The sequence below is a fragment of the Phasianus colchicus genome, chromosome 7 (genome assembly GCF_987193195.1).
Source record: "Phasianus colchicus chromosome 7, bPhaCol1.hap1.1, whole genome shotgun sequence".
Classification (NCBI taxonomy): domain Eukaryota; kingdom Metazoa; phylum Chordata; class Aves; order Galliformes; family Phasianidae; genus Phasianus; species Phasianus colchicus.
Genome location: NC_143442.1, coordinates 10,226,451 through 10,247,561, shown reverse-complemented (window position 1 = coordinate 10,247,561; position 21,111 = coordinate 10,226,451). Strand labels below are relative to the sequence as shown.

Genomic DNA, 21,111 nt, shown 5'->3' with positions numbered 1-21,111 from the left:
GTGCTTCTACTGAACTCGGCGGAAACCGGTCGAATAATCAAAAAGTTATCACACAGCGAAACCCAAAGGGCACGGTTACAAAGCCTCATTTACTTTCAAAGGAACCCAAGCCAAAGGAACAGGCAGCAGCCCCGCCATAGCGGTAGGCCCGGCCCAACCTCGGCGCGTCGCCATGGCGACACCCCCGGCCCCGCCCCCGGCGCCACGCGCGGAGCAATGGCGGGGCCGCTTCCGCGTCACGTGATGGCACCGGTGCGCCGGCGGACGTGGCCCGTCCCCATAGTGCTCCGCGGCCGCCGTGGTGGTGCTGGGGTGCCGACGCGCCGCGCTCCGCTCCGGTGAGGCTCCCCGCGGCCGTTGCCGTGGCGACGCGGCCCGCCCGCCGCCTGCGGGCCTGAGGGAGGGCGAGGGGCGGGGGGACGGAGCCGCCCGCCGGCCCGGTGGGCTCTGGGCCTGTGCGCGGGGTATCCAGTCGGGCCGAGGCCTTGCTGTCCGGTGGGAACGGCTGTAGCGGGGTGCTTGGAAGCATTGCGACGTACGCCGCTTTCTAGGCTCTCGGTGCTGAGCGCCTGCATAACAGAAGTGAACGGGATGGTGGTTGAATCTGGCACGAAAGTAAGGCAGGTTGCGTTTTTCGTCACCCAGCAGAATGGACGGGGCCGGGGCCGGGGCCACGTGTCAGAGCGGCAGAGGCCGACGTGTGCTGAACGGGCGGGCTGCGCTCCTGCACGGAGCCGGGCTTTGCTCTTCCCTGAGCCCGCAGCGGCCCTGTTTGCGGCGTCGGACAGAGGGAGCTCGGTGAGGGCGTGCAGGGAACGGTGTGAGCGGCGGGGGCGCAGCGGGGTGTTGCTGTAACGAGCTCTCCCTGTTGGTCCCCGGGGTTCAGAATCTCCCCGAGCAGTGCGATGGTTTAGTCTGTAGAACCTACGTAGTTTCTCTGGGAGCTTTTCAAGTTTCTTCTTGAGTTTGCTTGACGTCTGGGCATCGAGAGCATCCTGTGACAAGCAATCCTGCGAGCTGACTGCGTGTCCTGTGAAGAACCGTCTGTGTTACCCCGAGCCCAACACCTGTCACTGCCCTCAGGGCTTAGGTAGCACAGGATGGCAAACCCCATCCCTCTCGTTTCCCCATACGTGTGGTGGGTTTATGGACCATTTGTGGTGTGAGTGCGGTCGGAGGACATAGATTATTATTATCTAGTATTAAAGGTGGAGGTTGGCAGCTCTGCCTGCAGCAGGGGGGTTGGAGCTTGATGGTCCTTGAGGTCCTTTCCAACCCAAGCCATTCTATGATTTTTATTTTTATTTTTTGGCTCCATCAAAAGAGGGGTGGCCAGCAGGGACAGGGAGGTGATTGTTCCCCTCTACTCTGCTCTTGTGAGGTCCCATCTGGAATACTGCGTCCAGGTCTGGAGCCCCCAGTACAAGAAAGACAGAGAGTTGTTGGAGAGGGTCCAGAGGAGGGCCACAAAGATGATCAGGGGACTGGAGCACCTCCCCTACGAAGACAGGCTGAGGGAGCTGGGCTTGTTCAGCCTGCAGAAAAGAAGGCTGTGGGGTGACCTCATTGCGGCCTTCCAGTACCTAAAGGGAGCCTACAGAGGGGAGAGGAGTCAACTCTTTGAAAGGGTAGATAACTGCAGGACAAGGGGAATTACTTTTAAGTTGAGGGAGGGAAGATTTAGGTTGGATGTCAGGGGGAAGTTCTTTACAGAGAGAGTGGTGAGGTGCTGGAACAGGCTGCCAGAGAGGTTGTGGATGCCCTGTCCCTGGAAGTGTTTAAGGCCAGATCGGATGGGGCCCTGGGCAGCCTGGTCTAGTGTTAAATGGGAGGTTGGTGGCCCTGCATGTGGCAGGGGAGTTGGAGATTCATGATCCTTGAGGTCCCTTCCAACCCGGGCCATTCTGTGATTCTGTGTGATTCTGTGAAAGCCTATGGAATTTGAAGTAATGATGAAATAATATCTGCACTTCTGAAGATGAGTTTAAAAAAGACACTTAAACTTAGTTCTGAAACCAGTCCTGTATCACTAATGCTCTTTTCTCAGTCTCCCCTTCTGTATGTCACATTACTGCATGATGCCTTCTCTGAATCTGTTGTCTTGAGGGCTACATAAAGTCAGGTTTAATGAACTTTTAAAAATGTTTTCAGGTGAGGCTGAATGTTGTTTTACAGTACAGGTGCTGTACATGTGTGTACATGTGATTGTGCAACAGTGTGGTATTTCTTTTATTGACTTCATTTTCAGGTAGCTTTCTGAGTGTGCTGAAAGCTGTGGCTTCTGCTGCTGTTCCAAGTTCAGGAAGCTGAGAAAAAAATACAAAAAATACATCTTTTCACTGGGTGGGTTTTCATAAGGATGATAGTGGAAGCTGATTAACTGTTGGTATTAAGACAAACAGAGTTTTTTCCCTGTGTTATTTTATAGTACATAGAGAGAACTGGCAGGTTGCAGTGTTGGCTTATCTTCTGTAACAGACTAATTTCTCTAAATAGGAGTCCTGAGGAATGTAACTGTTTTCATTCTAGATTTATGCAAATGTTTATTTAAGATAGACATCTAAATGAAAGGAATACCTCTAATGGTTTCATTATCGTGCCCACACATACATTCTGTTGTTAGTGGTAGTTTCTTTATCCTTGAGTGTAGAATGGCTGTTGTTAGACTGAATACTGAGAGCCTGTATGCTCTGGATATAGAGCTGTGGTCGTGTTGTGCTACGTTCCTAAATTTTCCAATCGGAGGAAATAATAAATTAATTGAATTTAATATGTGAAGTGTATGGTAGGATTCAGACACAAGGCAATTTTATTCTGCATTAGTAATGTACTATACAGCTGGCAATGTATTTGTTCCCAAATGACTGAAGTAATGGGACTTCTTCAGCTTCTGCTAAGGAACACTGAAACGTTTTAATATTCCTGTTACTTGAGTACCCGTGTGATCCTGTTGGGTGTGTTCAGGCCTTTCCAACCAGTGTGCCCTCATAAAAAGACCTTAAGAACGTTGTTATCCAGTAAATACATTTATTATTTTTTTCTGTTTGTTCTCATCAGATGGCACAAGATGAGCTGTAACAATCAAGATCATTTCAGTGAACAGAATAATATTTTTCCTTCCGAGAGCTGGCAACAGGATTCCGATCTCCTCCTGCAGTGCCATCATACTCACTGCCTTTTCCTAGGATGGGACATGGAGATACGTTCCTGTTTTCACTTTAGCTGCTAATGGAGTTATTTGCTTCATCAGAGGAAATGCAGATCCGTGAAATTACGTCTTGTGCAAGTAAGTTAATGAGGGGAATTTTAAACTTTGCTATCCCATTATAGTTCTTATGTTCATATTGATATAGCTTGCAGAAGTCCCTTTCAGAATCAGGTCCCAAGTGATAATTATGTGAGAACCATTGCAATTTAAAGCTCCTCTGCAGCTTTGTCATGCTGTGGAGCTGCTGCCATGGGCACGTGGCTAGCAGTATAGTTAAGGGTACAAGAGCCATTTGTTTTCCATATGAATTGTCCTGCTGGAAGTGTGTACATTAATTTAAACGCACAGAGAGAAAAATTTCTAGAACTGCAGGTTAAATTAACTCTGGGAAGTCCTGAAGTTTTCTGGTTGCTTTTATTTTTTTGTTTGTACATCCTCCTGATGAAAACACTTTGTACAATGAAGAATTCTGTAATGAAATGCTGAAATGACAAGCATACCTTATAGAGCTCAGAGGCTCTCAGTAGACTGCAGACAGTGGTGGCTTCTGCTGCTGTTCCAAGTTCAGTGCATAGCTAACTTGCATCTTCTCAAAGCAGGCTGAAGTTTGCTGATGAGACTGAGCTTCTTAAGTTGGAAATTACAGTAAATCTTCTGTGTTTGTATTAGTACATGTGTCTTTCTCAGCAGTAACAACTTCAGTATTGATTAGTACTCAGTAAGTATCCTTATTTATAACCTTTGTTGAGTGAGAAAGTGGAAAGATTAGAGTTCAGGGGAAAACCAGCTGTTTCATTTATTTTCTTTTATGAAGAGGCAGTGCTAATTGGGGAAAATTTGCATTGCTAGGTTTTCAAAATCCAGTCCTTGAGATGCTAAGGCTCGTAAAGCACTGTTAATGTCATGGTTTGAAAGGTGCTATAAACACGTCAGTATTGCACACTAAAGCATATTTCAGTTGTATTCAGAAATCTGTTCTCTGTTTCAGTTTATGACTATATGAAACGTCAGTAGCATCATCTGAGGGAGGCAAAACCCACTTTTTCCATAATTTCTGAAGTGATAGGTGTAGCAAATGGTAGGAGTCAGCAGAGCAGTGTTAGGAGTTGACAAGGAAGTGTTTGCTTTTGGCTTCAGATTGATTCTAGCAGTTCGCCCACTTGTCAGAGTAATCTTTCTTTTAAAAAAATCTGCATAAAGCTTGTCTTGATAAACTTCTGCATGTTTTGATTTAACGTGAGGTTTGAAGAACTTGAAAGTTTTAAACTTGTCATCTCTCCTGAAAAACTGTCTGCAGGATGGGTGTTTATACAGTTGATAGTGTTAATTGCCTGCTAGAATTTTACTCCCTTTGTGTGGGAAATGTTTAAGTACACAATTTTTTTGTTCTTTAAGTGTCTGGATTCCCCAAAGCTTTAATTGTTACACTTGAAAATTCAATACTGGAAAAGCGCACAGGCTTTGCAAGCACCTCCTCAGCCTGCCCAGTGTTTCCATGTTACTGACAGACATGTCTCACAGATGTAAAAATGAAGACCCAGATAAGAAGGAAGATGCATTATGTTTAAGAAATTCTGCTGTGATTTGGGAGAGCTGGATTACCTTCCTTGCTGTTTTATTCATTGATTTTTATTATTTGATATCATCTCTATTTGTCAAGGTACTTCAGCAAGCACTCAGTAAGTTTCATGAAAGCATATCAACACTGTTGCTATCAAGACCTGGATATGTTTTCTATTTGATGTATGCTTATAGCACACACACTTCCTATCCAGCTGGTGGTGTTATTTGTTTGCACTATCGTTTTTCTTTCATTTGAAATAATAATAATAAAATTCTCAGCTTGAAGAAAGCAATTACAGCAGTGCTAAGGCTGAGTAATAGTGTATCCCCCTTTATAGGTATCTCTGGGTGAGGATTTATGGAAATTCTGATTTAAAAAAAAAAAAAGTTTGAAAATGGCCATTCTATTTACTGCCACTTTGTGTTTTGCATGGACTAATAGGTCCTCTTCACTTAGAGCTTCAGTCTGAGTTGTAGCTGCAAATTATCCCCCTGTTCTGTTTTAAGCTTGAGCCCAACACAAAGTTTGGAATGTTTGATTAATCACTCCTTTAATTAACTCCTTTGTTTTCAGTTCTGATTCATCTTGTCGTATATTTCTAAGTTCATTTTGTGTTTTGCTTTAGGTTGTCGTTAACTCTGTTGGCAATGTCTATGATTTTATCTGCCTCTGTGGTCCGTGTGAGGGATGGACTCCCACTGTCTGCATCTACCGATTATGATCAAAGCACAGGAGTGCAAGAATGTAGAAAATACTTTAAAATGCTCTCAAAGAAACTTTCTCAGCTTCCTGATAGATGTACTCTGAAAACTGGACAGTACAACATAAAGTAAGGCTTCTCTTTTATGTATGTAACATCTTTTTTCACATGTCGCATCCTTTGTCTGTAAAGTTAATGCTTGTACAGTAGAAATGGTTATTCAGAATAATCATAGGATCACCAAGGTTGGAAAAGACCTCCCAGCTCATCCTGTCCAACCTACCACCAGTGTTCTCCCACTAAACCATGTCCCTTAGTACCACATCCAAATGTTTCTTGAACACCTCCAGGGACGGTGAATCCACCATCTCCCTGGGCAGCCCATTCCAGCACCTGACCACTTGTTTTGTCAAGAAATTTTTCTTAACATCCAACCTGAATCTCCCCTGGTACAACTTGAGGCCATTGCCTTAGTCATGTCACTAATAAGAGTAGTACTTGGCAGTATTTATATATCGAAAGTTGCAAATTGAGAAATAGTAGAAAGATTTGAAGCCTGGTTATACTTCAGTAGAAGTTTTAGTTAAAAATTTATAACATAAAAGTTTTTGACTTACTAGAAGCATTTTTGTTAATTTCAAAGTTAATTTCAAAAAAATTATCACATTTGTCCTTTGTCATTGCAGTTCAACTATTTAATTATTTTCTCTTTTTAGTCTACAGCAGATTTAAAAACTACATAATGATCCCAAAACTTGATTATCCCATCCATGGATGAGTGGATGTGTACATATGTATATATACATACACACACAATGTACGTGTGTAAATACATTGACTAAAACTGAATTTATTTTCTTCTAAAATAGAGTTTGACTTTTCATTAAGCATTAGTTCCTTTGTTATCCCAGTTTTTTGCTTTTCTGATTGTGGAATATGAGATCAAACTAGTGAAGCTGCCTATTACCTAGATAGATACTTGAAATTCTGGTTTTGTTGTCTCAATTACAGCTTTATCAGTTCTCTGGGAGTAAGTTACATGATGTTGTGCACTGAAAACTATCCCAGTGTTTTGGCTTTCTGCTTCCTGGATGAGCTTCAGAAAGAGTTCATCACTACCTACAATATGATGAAGACAAATACTGCTGTCAGACCGTACTGTTTTATAGAGTTTGGTAAGGATCTGATTTCTTTTCATGCTCATTCTCACACTGCTTACTTAAATACTCACGCATGCTTATTTAAATAGATGTGCAGCTTAATATACACAAAACAGAAACATCTGAGATAGCTTGTAGCTGTGCTTCAGGTGGATTTGGAATCTGATGTAACTCAAATTAGGATCAGTTCAAAAGAAAGCAACTCTTGGCTTTAAATTGAGCTGCTAGAGTTTTATGCAGACATTCAGGTAGATTCAGGCTTGTAACTTGTTGACCAAATCAGAGTTCAACTTCTCCTAGTTAATCATACATGGAACTGATGACTTTGTACCTGTTAACATTTCCAACCCGTGAAGGCACAGAGCTTCATAAATTTCTCAAGTAAAAGATTGCACTTTCTTGTTGACTCTTAGCTATGCTGCAGTTTTGATTCAGTGCATGGAAAGGAGATATTTTTTGTCTTATGATAGGCGTTTTAATCTTCTGTCATGCAAGCTCCAGATACAACTAATCTCATATAAACCTTGTTGCAGCTCTTATGGATTCTATTAATATCTGTTGCTTTAATACTGTAAGCTGTGTGTTATTTTAAGTATTCTTATAAATGCATCAGAGCAAAAAAACCTGCAATTCTAGAGGAAGTTATAATATATATCAATATCTAATGAATATTGAGGAAATGCTCCATTTATTTAATTTCTCTGTAGCTCAGTCAGTCCATTAGTAGCAATATTTGTATGATGTTTGTCTATAAAGATTTCCTTAAAATTATTTTATGCTTTCATTTTACTAATTGCTGAGTTAGAATGTAGGTCTATTACAGTCTTTATGTTGGTATAATGTGGTATTGCTTTTCTCTGCTTGCATATTTTGCAGGCACATCTCATACCCAAGTTTGTACTTGAATTCAGGAGTTAATTTTCTCCTAAGGATATTTAACTTAGCAGAAAAGCTGGAATAAGTGCAGTAAATCCATTGTATTAGCAATTCTTTCAGTATCATGCAGTGAAAAGTCTTGAGTTTATTCACTATTATAAAATAATCAGCTTTCTAGAGACTCTTTTTTTTTCTTGCAGAATTAAGTAGCACATGATATATTAGTCACAAAACCGAAGAGTATTGGAATGTGCCAAGAAAAATGTAGGCATTTCAAACCTTCTGTTCAAATTTGGGAAATGTGTAGTGCATAAAACTGCATGGTTTTGGATTACTTTATAAACAGAAGTCCATCAGGATATAACTGTTAAATTTTACACAGATAATTTCATTCAGAGGACCAAACAGAGATATAACAACACGCGTTCTTTATCAACAAAGATGAATCTTGCTGACATGCAGACAGAAATCAAACTGAGGCCACCTTGTCAAATTTCCCTGTCAGAACTTGGTTCAGCTAATGGGTTTGCACATTTATCTGCAGCAGAATATAAGGGTACCGGTAAGATATCTGCAGGTAAGTTTTAAACTTCTCTATTTTCATCCTTAAGTGACAAAGATACAGAGTTGTCTTTATTTTAATGTTTCATAGAATCACAGAATGGCCTGGGTTAAAAAGGACCACAGTGATCATCTAGTTTCAAGCCCCTGCTATGTGCAGGGTGGCCAACCACCAGAACAGGCTGCCCAGAGCCACATCCAGCCTAGCCTTGAATGCATCCAGAGTTGGGGCATTCCCAAAATGTTTGTTCTTTTCTTCAGAAAAAAAAAGGTTTTTCACTATGGTGTTCTTAAAATACCTGTTATATCATGACAATTTTATGCTTTAGCTTAAATACCTATTTTGTTCTCAGCTTTAAGTGTTCATCTTTTCAATGCATTCATAGAGAGATATGTGCCTATTCAACGGACAGCTTATTGAAGGAAAAAATCTACATGAAAATAAGCAAATGAAGAAGAGCACTTAACGAGATGATTGTTTTTTTTTTTTTTTTTCCACATTCTATGATATATCACAACATTCTATGATATATCACAGTTTTGATTATTTCTGCCCAGTGGGATGCAGATGCTTTGGAATTTCACAATCACAGATACTTCCTAAGAGTTGTGCTAGAAGAAGTTCTATCTGAAATAAGTGCTTTATGTGTGATGTCAGTAACAGCCATTTTGTATTACTTGTCATATTCACTTAAGCAGTCTTTAATTTTTTTTTTTTAAACTTCAGTTGACCTAATGTAGGAAGTAAATATGGCATGATATGGTTTTCAACTGGGCTGAAACTTTTGCTAAGATTTCTGATGTTGAGAGCTCTGAATCAGTTTGTAACTGGAAGAATTATAAACAATAAGCTTTTATTTATTGAGAATTCTGCCTGCATCAGTGTTGGCTGTACATTTAAACTGTCTATGATGTGGCAGATGATCATTTGATTAATCTTTTCCCCACCTCCCCACAGCTTGTCTGTACGGAAGGTGTTCTGTTGTCCTCTTTTATTCTATCTCGGTTTCTGGTTCTTTTCCCCCTTTTGGTTACTTCTAACATTCTTCCTCCTCTGAATTCCATGCGTCTCTCTGTTCAGTTATCTTTTTTCATCCTTGAACTGCTGTAGAAACTTGTCATCAAAGGGCTGTACATTATGAAAGGTTTGCACTTTCCTCCTTCAGCTCTTCCAGTTTTAAATGCTATTGAATAATAGCATCTTGAATGTGACTTCTGAGCATGTCTACTGACACCTTCATAATGCTTCACAATTGTTGTGAATTCTCCCTCCTTGAAAAGAATCTTCTCTGGATGTTTGCTACACAGTCTGTTCACTGAACTTCAGAATTTCCCTTTTGCTCTAAGGACAGCATAGAATCATAAAATCACTCAGGTTGGAAAAGGCCTTAAAGATCATCGAGTCCAACCATGACCTAACCATACCACCCTAACTAACAAACCTCTTCTAAATCATGTCCCTGGGCAGCACAACCAAGTGGATTTCAAACACATCCAGGGATGGTGACTCAACCACCTCCCTGGGGAGCCTATTCCAGTGCTTAACAACCCTTTCTGTAAAGAAGTGTTTCCAAATATCCAACCCAAACTTACCCTGCACAACTTAAGGCCATTTTCCTTGTCCTGTCACCAGTGAGAAAAGGCCAACTCTGCTCTTGCTGTGAGCACCTTTCACATATTGGAAGAGAGCAATAAGGTCTCCCCTCAGCCTCCTTTTCCCCAGACTAAACTGCCCCAGTTCCTTCAGTCTCTCCTCATAGGGCGCATTCTGCAAGCCCTTCATAAGCCTTGTTGCCCTTCTTTGGACCTGCTGCGAGGCACCCTCAGTGTCCTTTCTGTACTGGGGGTGCCCAAAGCTGAACACAGTTCTCGAGGTGAGGCCTCACCAGTGCTAAGTACAGGGGCAGGATGACTTTCCTAGTCCTGCTTACCACACCATTCCTGATACAAGCTAGGATGTCATTGGCCTTCTTGGTCACCTGGGCACACTGCTGGCTCATATTCAGCTGACTGTCCATCAGTACACCAAGCTCTCTTTCCATCAGGCAGCTTTCCAGCCACTCCTCCCTAAGCCTGTAGGGTTGTTGTGACCAAAATGCAGGACCTGACACTTGGCCATATTGAAACTCATGCATCTCACCAGAAGATGTGCTCTGCGTAGTGTAACTTCTACATATGCTGTCCTGTTAAAAATATGGCACGCTATAAGTGAACTAAGTACAATAAATGAGTAGGGTAGGAAGTCAGGCACAAGTGGTGTTGCTGTACTGAAAGTTGTTGTGTGCAGTGAGTAATAGGGCTAAGCTATGCATCAGAGAAGCAGGAAGCGCAGATTATGGGTAAGATTTTGTTTCAAATGTATATGTAGGTGTTGACAGGAATTAGAAATAGGGTGACAATGTGCTGATATGTGAAATTTTAGGTATTTATTTGGTTTGGATAGATGGACTATTTTCTGAGCTTTTTTTTTTTCCAACAGAGGAACAGTTCTTGGATCAAAATTCCTTTTTGCCTGATGGTGTACCCATTAATTTTTTTTTTAATAAATGTTCTTACAAGTAAAGCAGTATCTTATGTCGTGTAAATTTCCTAAATTGTTATCTAAACTTCAAAGTTTTAGTTCAGCAAGCCAAGGATCAAAGAAACCAGAAATTCTGAAGAGAGTTTTTGATACAGCCGTTATGATCCTTGTAAGATCTGTAGATGAACTGACTTGAGGACAGCTAGCCTTTGCCCTGTCTTATCCAATACTCCTTCATTCTTATGGTTTTGCCTTTATTTTACTGTACTTAAATGACTTTTTTTCCTTTGATAGTGAAACTGAGATTTATTAGGCCTGGGAGAGCTTCTGGACATCAGCAGCACTTTACAGTGCCCATTAAAGTTTTTAGGTTTATTTGTTTGTTTTAATAAGAGGGAAACATTGTAATTTCATGCTTCTTCAGAGTCTCTCTTGTTTAACTGACAGCACGGTTTACTTTTCCTCCATGTGGTTCCAAAGAGGCATTTTAAACACTTTAATACATGCTGCTTTACATTTAACCCGGTTACACCAGCATGGAGAGCTGTGTGTGAGTTGTCAGAACTCACCAGAGAACTGCTTTTATTCACTAGTTAGTGAAACACTTGGGAGCAAAAGCAGTCGCATCAGCCCTTAGCTGTTTGCTGCACTCTAGGTGACATTGTCTATTTAGAAAAGAAAAGTTACGAGTCAGAGTTAAGCAATGGTTTGGTGTGCAGATGCTGTACGTAACCATAACAGAGTGGTTTCTAGTAATATTCCTTTAAGTTCATTATTAAATACTGAATTTAGCACAAGTGAGCTAACAGAACTCGTTTTGTGCTGCAAGTTATCACAGACTGGTAGTCAGACCAGCAGCCCTGTCTGCTTATCAGTGCAACGTCGCTTTGGTCACTTTTTTGTTTAGTTTCTGCAACTTCATAAACTGGGTGTATTCAGAGTGCACAGCCAGGATTGACACCCCTCTCTCTCTATTAGTGCTGCAGCTCATTAACCTCATTCTTCACATCTTTACACTTGGGTGGTTCCAACAGAGTGATTTAAGCATGGTTCAGCAGTCCTTTTGTTTTCCCCGTGTTGCTAAGAGTTTTGCATCACTTCTTCATATTTGCTTTCTGTTATTAATTATGGAAAGGGACAGTCACTGCAAACATACACAACTGTTATGTACTTGTGACATTAAGATAAGCCCAAAGGAAAGAGTGTTTTAATTTTAATGTCCTTTTAAACATTGTCTGGAAGGCCTGTATGAGGTTTTAAGGTTGGTAATGTGCTGTAGTTTCAGAACTCTTCTGTTTCTGCCTTTGGTACTCCCCGGCTGCATTTTTTTAAGGTAGAGGAGAGTAATAGGCTCTGCCTCAGAGTGTTCCAGTTCAGCAAGCAGCTAAATAAGTCTTGATAGTTCTGCTAATACATTAGTGTTAAGGAAAAACGGAGATTGTGAGAGGAGCTGCTAAGTGTGTGACCTATTACCTGGCTATTAATCGTGGGCAAATTTTACTAGCAAGTGCATCATTTGCCATTGATTTCCTGGCATGTTTAAGCAGCTTTCAGGACCTTACTGAGTGAGTTGAATGTACAAGAGTTAAAGACTAAATATAGTGAGACAAGTTGGTCTTAAATTAATGGAAGGAAAATATGCTTTCCTTCAAACCTTAAAATGTTTCCTCTTCTTAAAAAAAAAAAAAAATACTTTTTGTGGTTTGCTTCAGCAGTCTCCTGAACTAGAAGACACTGAAAAATTAGATTAATATTTTACTGTATTTTTTTAATATACCACTTTGACTGAGTTTTTCTTTTTGTCTTTTTGCAGCTCCTCACCAACGTCTGGAACCTGTGACTCTGCCTGGGATTGTTTCGTTTGTACTTAGTCTCTTGTGCGGAGCTTTGAATTTAATTCGTGGCTTCCATGCCATAGAAAGTCTTCTACAGGTATTGTACCATGTTTATGAGTTGTTCATCGTAGTAATCATGCTGTCATCTCTGAATGTGCTTGCTATGTGAAGTAAGTCTTGCTTTTATTTTCACAAATACTTGGTTGTGAGGTCAGATCGTTATTTATGACACTTACATTGTTGATAAGCTATGTATCCTTTCTGAGAGTGGTGCACTGTTCATTAATGTTGGGAAATACAGAAGTAATGGAAGGTGAGTGACCAACGCTCTCTGTAGATACTTTGGTAGCAGTAGGTATGTGAACACAGTGTTCCTGAATTTTTTCCTAAATTTATACCAGGATATGAAACACTTTAATAGATACTATGAAAAAATACTTGTGAGGAAATGATGGACAGCTGTGAAAATCTGGCCTTTTTTTTTTAAAAAAAAAAGTTCTGTGGTGCAGAGATCTGGAAAGCCATTTCGTAAAATCCTTTTTTAGAAACCTTTCTGTGTTTCTGTTTATGTTTCGTAAACCTTAGGTTACTTATTGTTCGTGGTGTTCTGAAAGGATTGATGCAAGGGAAAATACCAAGTGATTCCTTGTTTCCAAACAAAAATGTACAAAAAAAAAGTACGTCACCCCCGCACACACATTTATTTGCTTATGTGAACTCTGCTCAAACCTTTATTCTGGTTACTTACGTAGTTATATGTAAAGACTTAACGAAACAGTAATCTTGGAGGTCTCAGAGAGAGTTGAGCAGGAGCACTGAAAGTGCCCCATGCTGTGGGGCCTTCTTGGCACATGGGTGGGATTTTTGACCCAGCATTTGACCTGGATATTAGCCAAACTGTTACAGCCTGAGCTTCAGCAAATATGCTGTGAGGCAAAGATTTGCCTGTGCTTTAGAAGAGTACTGCATTACGTATGTAGGTCAGTTTTATCATAGAATGGTTTGGGTTGGAAGGGACCTTTAAAGATCATCTAGTTTCACCTCCCTGCTTATAGGCAGGGACAGCTTCCTCTGGACCAGGTTGCTCACAACCCCATCCAGCCTGGCCTTTATGTACAGACCTACCCATTTTTGTTGTTTGTTGCTGTTTTTGTTTTTTAAACACAGAGTGGAAACATCTGTACACATCAGGTATTTTTTTCCCATCTTTTCCTTCAAGAAAACAAAATTTTCTAATAATCTGTCTGCTAAACTTGTTTTGTTTGTTCTCGTGGCCATTAATGCAGTGGCCTGCGTTGTTCTCTGTGTAGCATTTTACTACACCCTAGTGGCCAGTTTGTGTCCTTCTCTTTTACCTTGTTTCCCATTCTTGGAAGCTACAGGAGAGTAGAGTTGTGCAGAGTGCCCATTGCCAGCTTTGATTTAGTTTATACAGGAATCTGTATAAATCTGTGTGTAAGGCTCTCTTAACATACATTGAAGAACTTCCATAGGTGCAATCTGGTATTTCATTGAAACATTGTAAAATGTTGCTTTTTGCTTTATTTTCACAGAATGAAGGTGAAGATTTCAGCTATGTTATTGCATTTTTTCTTGGAACAGCAGCCTGTTTGTACCAGGTGTGTTCTGGTGCTTGCCTAATTCACTAAAGTTGAGACACATCGCTCAGTCAAGCATAAGTGTCAACATAAAGTCATAGAATTTTAGGAAAACATATTTTCCTGAGTGTCACAGCTGCTTGGATAGAGTCATTATAAAAATAATTTCTGTATTTTAATGCATTGAGCATAAACTGTCACACAGTAGATTCATACATACATCTTCTGTTTGCTGACATGTTTTTCCAGGTGGTTGATTAAGAGATCTGGTGTACCTTATCTGTTATAATCTCCATTGCTTGAGACCTTTTTGTTTACTTCAAGTACAAGTTTCTTAGCTTAAGTGTATCTAGCATTTCTTTGCAAGGATTTGAATATATATATATATATATATATATATATATATATATATATATATATTAATAGATAGGCACTGCACCCAAGATTTTCTCTCACTTCATACATTCTCATGCATCTCTTTCCTTTTGAAATCTTTCAGTCACTTTTCACTGTGTTTTCCTGTCTGACATTTTGTGCTTACATTTCATGTCTGTAGGTTTTCCATAAAGTAACCCCAGTAAATTGTATTGTTTGGCTGCAAGTGTAAAATGCTTTGGCATTTTTGGAGGAGCATAAATAATTAAAAGAATGAAGTAGAATTTTCTCTGGAAGAGATAAAACACAGCAAATAAATAACCAAGAACATACTTAGATAATCTGATGATGAATTTGGTTGAATATTGGTGTGAACATCATTATTTGCTCTGCAGGAGGAAATTTCGATTAAAAATTAAACCTAAGTGGTGATGGTATTTTCCTTGCAGCCCAGCAAGAACTGTCTTTGACAGATGGAAATGGCTCAAATGCAAATGAGACAAACTTTTTTCTTTTTTCTTTTTTACTCTTTTTGTGGAAATGAAGTAGGCAGAACAATAGCAAAAGTGAAGATAACTCTCACAAAAGAGTGTGGGACAGTTCTGTCCTTTTAGAGATTTTCCATGTCTTTTCCACTCTTTCCTCTGAAGAGGTCGTAACACTGGATCGTGTTTCTTCTGAAGCAGAACAAAGAGCATGTTTTTGACTGGAGATTGCCAGGAACATCCACTTTACTTTAGCATGGGCTATGTTAACACTGGTGTTACTTGTTTCGAGTTTGACTTGTTTGTGGGGTATTTTTTGGTAATTCACTAATAACCAGAGGCATTGCTTTATTGGAAGCTGTTTTCTGTGCAGTAATACCATTTTTTTTCTCCTGACAGTGTTACCTGTTCGTATATTACACAGGCTGGAGGAATGCCAAATCCTTCCTGACTTTTGGGTTAATTTGCCTGTGTAACATGTACCTGTATGAACTGCGCAACCTGTGGCAGCTCTTCTTTCACGTGACTGTGGGAGCATTTTCAACGTTGCAAATTCGACTGCGACGACCGCAGGGGAAGTCCCCAGATTATAACGTCTGACAAGTCCTGGAACATTTAGAGGCAGTCTTGTTCCAACAGATATTCACTCTCAGGAATGTAAAGCTGTTCTCCAAAAGAAGAAGCTGGCTGGATGGCGCTTTTTGGTTTTGTTCCTTTTTTTTAATAAAGCAATGTAAGATGCCTGCGGACATTTTTCACTTGCTGGTTAAAAAACCTTTTCTTTTAAAGGAACAGCTGAGGACACAGATGAATGCAGAACTAGAGGAGAGAAATGGGTCGTATCATGTAGTAAAATATATGTTGATGGGAGACTCATTTGGGGCAATTTGGTGGCATGAAAAAAGCTTTGTTCGAGAGTATGTCAATGGAAGGAACTTAGAGTATGTGTCCTGCATATCATGCAAGCTCTTCACTTCCAAAATCAGTTTTGCCTTTGTGAGGCAGTAGAGGATAGGCTAAGTTAATATTAAAAATGCTGTTGCATATTAGCAAACTAGATTTGGAATATGTAAGCTACTAAATTTTGGAATGTTTTGTTACACGTTGACAGTTGCGTGAGTGTTTTCTTGATTAAAACATAACCTGGAAACTCTTTGTTTCTTGGTATCAGCTCTTTGGCACCTGTGGCCATCCATCTAGTGTTATAAACACTTGTATGTTTTGTCACTGATGGTTTCCTTTTGGTTATCCTTTGAAAGTGGTCTGTGTGGACAGAATTTTGTTTCAGGAATGGTCCGAAGAGTTCTGCCACTTAACCCAAGACTTCAGTGCACTTCCTCTGAGCTCTGGAGAGATGAAAGGAAAGGACCAGCAGGTGAGTAAAAAGAGTAAAAAGAGCTATTGTTCTTTTTATATACCTTTAAAAATGTGGGAATGATGAGATAAGCAGGATAAATCAGTCTGATTAACATAAATGAAAAACCAAATTGGAATGTTCATTTTTGTGACTTTATGTATTTTTGTGCTGTGATAAAACCTCTTGTGTTCAAGAGGGCCATCCTTGAGGTATTCCTGAAGTTTGTGAATAGACCAGGAGACATCTAGCAATTACAAAATACAGTAGCAGCAGTGTTGTACCACCTTCAGTTTCTGTGATTCCTATGATCAGTTAGATTGCTTTGCTATTTGGCAATTAGATGGCAGCTATCTGTGCTGTTTCATGAGATGCAAGTTGAGAGATTTTAATGTGTGATTTGCAGTAATGTAAAAATTCACTGAAATAGTTTTTCTGAATGTATTGTGCTGTTGGATTTGGAGACTGGCAGAGCTTTGCTGTGCTCTAAGGTGTCACACTTCATTCCAAAATGGTGCGTGTTTCAGTAGGCTGTTTAGAGTCAGGTAATCACTAAGAGAGCTAGATATTTTATTTAGTTCTTTAAAAGATCATTTTAGTCAAGAAACTTATGTAAACCTGAGAAAGGATCCAGGCTTTATCTTGCTCACAAAGTCCAGAGCAGTCCTGCTGCCTTTTCACCCCAGCTGGTTGGTGGGGAAGTTCTCATGAATGAGACCCAATGAACCCAAAATACTGCTTTGTTTTTGGCTTCTGCTTTTGTACATATGAGGACTTTTCTCTTGCATCATGTCTTTGGTTTATATGTCAGCAGATAATCTTGTTTTCTCTGTGACCCCTTCCTGCTGTTTCTTAAGGAATTCCTTCCTTAAGGAATGAAAACTTCCTTTGCTACAGTGTGAGTTGGCATAATTCTGTTCCTGTTCTGCTGTCATTAAAGTAGTGGATGATTACGGGTGTAGTGAATGAATGCAACTGTTACATAGCAGAAGACAGTTGGGTTTTTGTTTGCTTGTTTTTATGGTACTGATTTAAAAAAAAAAAATTCACAAGGAAAATTCAGTGATGCATGTTTGGTAGTCTGACTTTTCATCACTTGATATTACTATGTGCTAAAAATGTGGCTTTTGAGGATATTACTTAAGCTTGACTGTAATGTCAGGATGTGCTGAAATGTTGTGTAAATGAAATGCAAGATAAGCGAGAGCAGCTTAGAGGTGAAAGTTGGTTGCTAATTCCCAGGGCTTCCTGTCTGCTTGTAACAATCCAGTGTTATTGAAGAAGTAGTAGGTGCTTCCCTGCTGGTAGCTGCAGATGTCAGAGTTGGACTTGTGAGGATGGATTAATGAAAGCTGAATGCTCTCTGGAGCAGTGTGGTTTGTTTTGGTTTGAGTTGTGCCAGCCATTCATTGTTGCTCGACTGTTCTGTGGCATGTAGTAGAAGCAGAGCCCACATCATGCTGCATTTATGGAGTTTGTCCTCTCTAAGGTTGGAATGGGTACATCCAGCAGCCTCAGTATCATTTTGTTTGTTTTGTTTTTGAACAAAGTTTCACAATCTGAGTTCACTTGCAGTAAAGAATCACCCAACGCTTGACTGACTTTCACAGTGTATGAGGTTTGATTACCCCAGAGTGCCCTGCTTGAGCTTCTAAAAATTCATTTTTCCTTGTGTGCTTTCCTTTAGCGTCTGAACTTTTTCTTGGTGGTCTGCTCACTTACATTCAGTATTTGGGCCCAAATCACAATCACAGGCTCTGTCTCTCTTGTGCAAGGAATGTATCTAGTGAGGGGATGTAGAAAGAAGGCAGCTTTCCATCATGGAATGTATTTGTGTGTTCCTTGGACTGTTTTTTAGATATTTCAGAGCTAGCAGAGATCTATAAGATGATGGAAAATGGTTTCCTGTGCAGATATTGTGGTTACTTAATGTTCAGTATTGATTCTTCAATATATCATTTCTTTACTGAAGGACTGAGGAACGACTGATTTGGGATAGTGGGCCTGTGCTGCCCAGCTGAAGCTGCACATTTGTTTCCAGTAGATGGCAATAGGTGTTTGGATCTGAAACCGTGTGCTCAAAAAGATGTAGGGCCAACTGCTGGTGACGCAGCTTTCTCTGTCCATGCTGATCCTGGGCAGGACAGGCCTGACACGAGGCACATGGTCTCCTGACTGTGTTGTGCAGCCCTCCTCAGCAAAATGGGGACAGAGAGGTGCTCGGGGATGGGAAGATAACAGCAAACCTCTGCTTCTTACAGCAAACTGCCTGCCTGCTGCCCAATGCTGCTGCCTTCACCACACTAAAGTGCTCCAGCTTCTTCCATTGAAAAGCTCGTGAGGGAGGATCAAGAGAATGGAACCTGAGGTGAGTGTTTGTTTGTTTGTTTTCATTTGTTTTGGATTGGTGTAGCTTCAGTCAGCTACATTGATCCTGTCAGACTGCATCCCAAGTGAGCTCTCTGCCTCCTCTCAATTGAAACATTGCTTTTGGGTTAGCTGGCAGACATCCTAAGACAATTTTGAAAGCTCCCCTACCCCCCTAAGTTCAAATTAGAAGTGACTGTCTTCAGAGGCAGTCAGGAAGGTCAGTGGACAGTAAATATTTCCTTCTAGGCAGGGTTTTTAGCTGCAGCTTTTTCCCAAGTAATGTAATGTACCAAGATGGGGTCCAGGTGTGCTGGCAGTGCAGGACACCTGGAACAAATGCAGTGCCTCCTACAGGTACAATTTCATTCTGCACAGGCAGACACAGTGCATTCATCAAAATGGTTTTTGGATGGAAAATAAAGCACTGAGGGAAAACAGAGGGTGTGGGCAACAATTCTCAACTTACTTAAATGAGAGGGCACAAGACTGGTCTCCCTCCCTTTGGGAATACCCTTGTCCAGCTAGCAGAAGTGGCTTATGTCAGGCAATGTCCTGAGATGCTGCTTTATGATTATGTAGGGAGACACACAAAGTATGAAGCAACTCTCCAGCACCTCCCTGAGGGCTGGTTTTTAAGCCTGTCTTTTAAGAACTTTATTCCTCCTTCTTAATGCAGTTTTAGTCTCAGTACATATGTGAAATCCTACCTAACAAGGAACAGATTTGAAGTTCTTCCATTTTTATCTGCCTGTATAAAAGACTCTAAATTGAAAAAATCAGTGTGAAGATGGAGCCTTTTGTTTCTCAGTTAGACCACAGGCTTCTGGGGATTGATGTAGATAAGTGTGGCACTTAGTGGAGCAATCCAGCAGCAACTTTTATCTAGAAAACTAACAAGGGCTGTGTTGTCCAAGTAGCTGCCTTCTTTAAGGTGTCTTTGTGAGGACAAATACAGAGGTATCTGTGTAATGTTTTGGAAACTGTGATCTACTTAAAATCCTTTTTTTTTTTAATCAGCTATTCATAGTGCTGCTGCAAGGATGTGTCAGCTATCCCAGGACTAACAGCTGAAGGTATGTGTGTACAGCATCCCTGCACTAGAGGGGAGTTGGGATGCTCCCTGTGCAGGGAGGGACTGGGAGAGCTCTAAGTGGGTACTGTACAGTACTGGTGTGGCCCCATCATCCCTCTGTAGTTGACTGACTGCTGCTCTGTGCCATCCAATCTATTCACTAGCCAGCTGCATCTAAAATAAAACAGACACGCTTTACCAGTGAAACAGTGTTTAATATAGTTAAATTACTTAAATAGATTTCAATTTCCATGGGAAATCATAACTGTATCCATTTTTGCAAGATCCAGAGTAAAGTGTGTGAATACCCCTTGAAATGATCATGACACACTGTCAACAATCACAGCTAGAGATACTGGGGACTTGAAATTTCATTGACAACACAACCTCCTAAGATGAATCAAAAGTTAAGACGACTGCAGACTTTCATAAAGCAGAAAGCAAACCTAAAAATGAGTGTATAGCATGGAGGTAATGGAGCTGAGTGAGGGGACCAAGGGGGTGGAAGGCGGAGGGGGCAAGAAATGCATAATGGCATGATGCAACGTAAGTATTCTGCAAACAGGAGGGATGTCAAGGAGCAAAAGTATAGTACAAGGGCAGACTTGGCAGTTTTACAGAAGTCAATATACTATACTTTTCAGAGATGTTTCCAAGGGGAAGGAAAGGGGCAGTGCCATTTAAGCTCGCACTTAAATGGCTTAATGCTAGGGTTATGCTTAGCAATATGGCAACTTAATTAAGAAAGACCCATGGATTTTTACTTGTACTTGTTGTCAAGTAGGAAAAAATAAATTACCACCACAGTGCAACCATTAAGCTGTTAGTACTACAATAATTCTGCCCTGAGAAGAGTGGAAAAGAACTTTATTAAACATCAAAAGATTGGAGCCACTTTTAGCACTAGCCAAATTCAATATCAAAACTTGCCCCTCATAGAATATAAAAAATATAACTTTTTAAAATCTTTTCTTTTCTTTAATAAAATATCAAGGGATTTTTCTTTTGTAGCTAGAAAAGGTACATAAATGGTAACAGTGAACTATTCATAAACCCCCGCTAGTGATAAAGATGTCAGACAATATCAATGGCACTGTACTTTAAGGTCACTCATCTCATACACACATTTGCCATCAAAGCCTCTTTTTGAAGATCAGCTAAATAACTCCTGAAAATGGAAAATGTGACAGTTTAAATAAGTGCTTACTACAGGAAAGTCGACTCTATGCTGCAGTACATAGTTCTTTGTAATGTCAAATGGCAGTTACAATAGCAGACAATTCTCATATCATCAGATTCTATTAATCCATCTCTGAAAACTGCTTTTTTTCAAAATGAAAGTTCAATTTCTTTTTCCTCCTAAGAGTTCCTGTTACAGTTAATTAGAAGACTTGCTTAGAGCTTTTTAACATGCTTGACAGATACCGTCTCA

At 40.4% G+C, this 21,111-nt stretch overlaps 1 protein-coding gene across 3 annotated transcripts; it reads left to right on the top strand.

The window, feature by feature from the left end:
* Positions 1 to 194: 194 nt before the first annotated feature.
* On the top strand, positions 195 to 20,474 carry SEC22A (SEC22 homolog A, vesicle trafficking protein). Of its 3 annotated transcripts, none has more exons than XM_031590643.2 (10): positions 195 to 338; positions 3,058 to 3,286; positions 5,398 to 5,601; positions 6,484 to 6,647; positions 7,891 to 8,085; positions 12,404 to 12,522; positions 13,979 to 14,044; positions 15,283 to 16,258; positions 18,499 to 18,605; positions 19,625 to 20,474. In XM_031590643.2, the coding sequence occupies exons 3-8, from the start codon at positions 5,420 to 5,422 to the stop codon at positions 15,481 to 15,483; spliced, it is 927 nt and encodes a 308-aa protein (XP_031446503.2). In that variant the 5' UTR covers positions 195 to 338; positions 3,058 to 3,286; positions 5,398 to 5,419; the 3' UTR covers positions 15,484 to 16,258; positions 18,499 to 18,605; positions 19,625 to 20,474. The 3 variants fall into 3 exon arrangements, with proteins under 3 accessions (XP_031446503.2, XP_031446504.2, XP_089999784.1); XM_031590644.2 differs by lacking the exon at positions 195 to 338 and adding an exon at positions 388 to 615; XM_090143658.1 differs by lacking the exon at positions 195 to 338 and adding an exon at positions 2,249 to 2,343.
* Positions 20,475 to 21,111: the final 637 nt, after the last annotated feature.

What these genes read in the sequence shown, in the direction of transcription:
- SEC22A (XM_031590643.2), top strand. Translation starts at nt 5,420, where the DNA reads ATGTCTATGATTTTATCTGCCTCTGTGGTCCGTGTGAGGGATGGACTC. An exon ending in TACCGGTAAGATATCTGCAG is followed by an intron (nt 8,086 to 12,403) that starts GTAAGTTTTAAA and finishes GTCTTTTTGCAG; the next exon opens with CTCCTCACCAACGTCTGGAA. An exon ending in CCATAGAAAGTCTTCTACAG is followed by an intron (nt 12,523 to 13,978) that starts GTATTGTACCAT and finishes TTATTTTCACAG; the next exon opens with AATGAAGGTGAAGATTTCAG.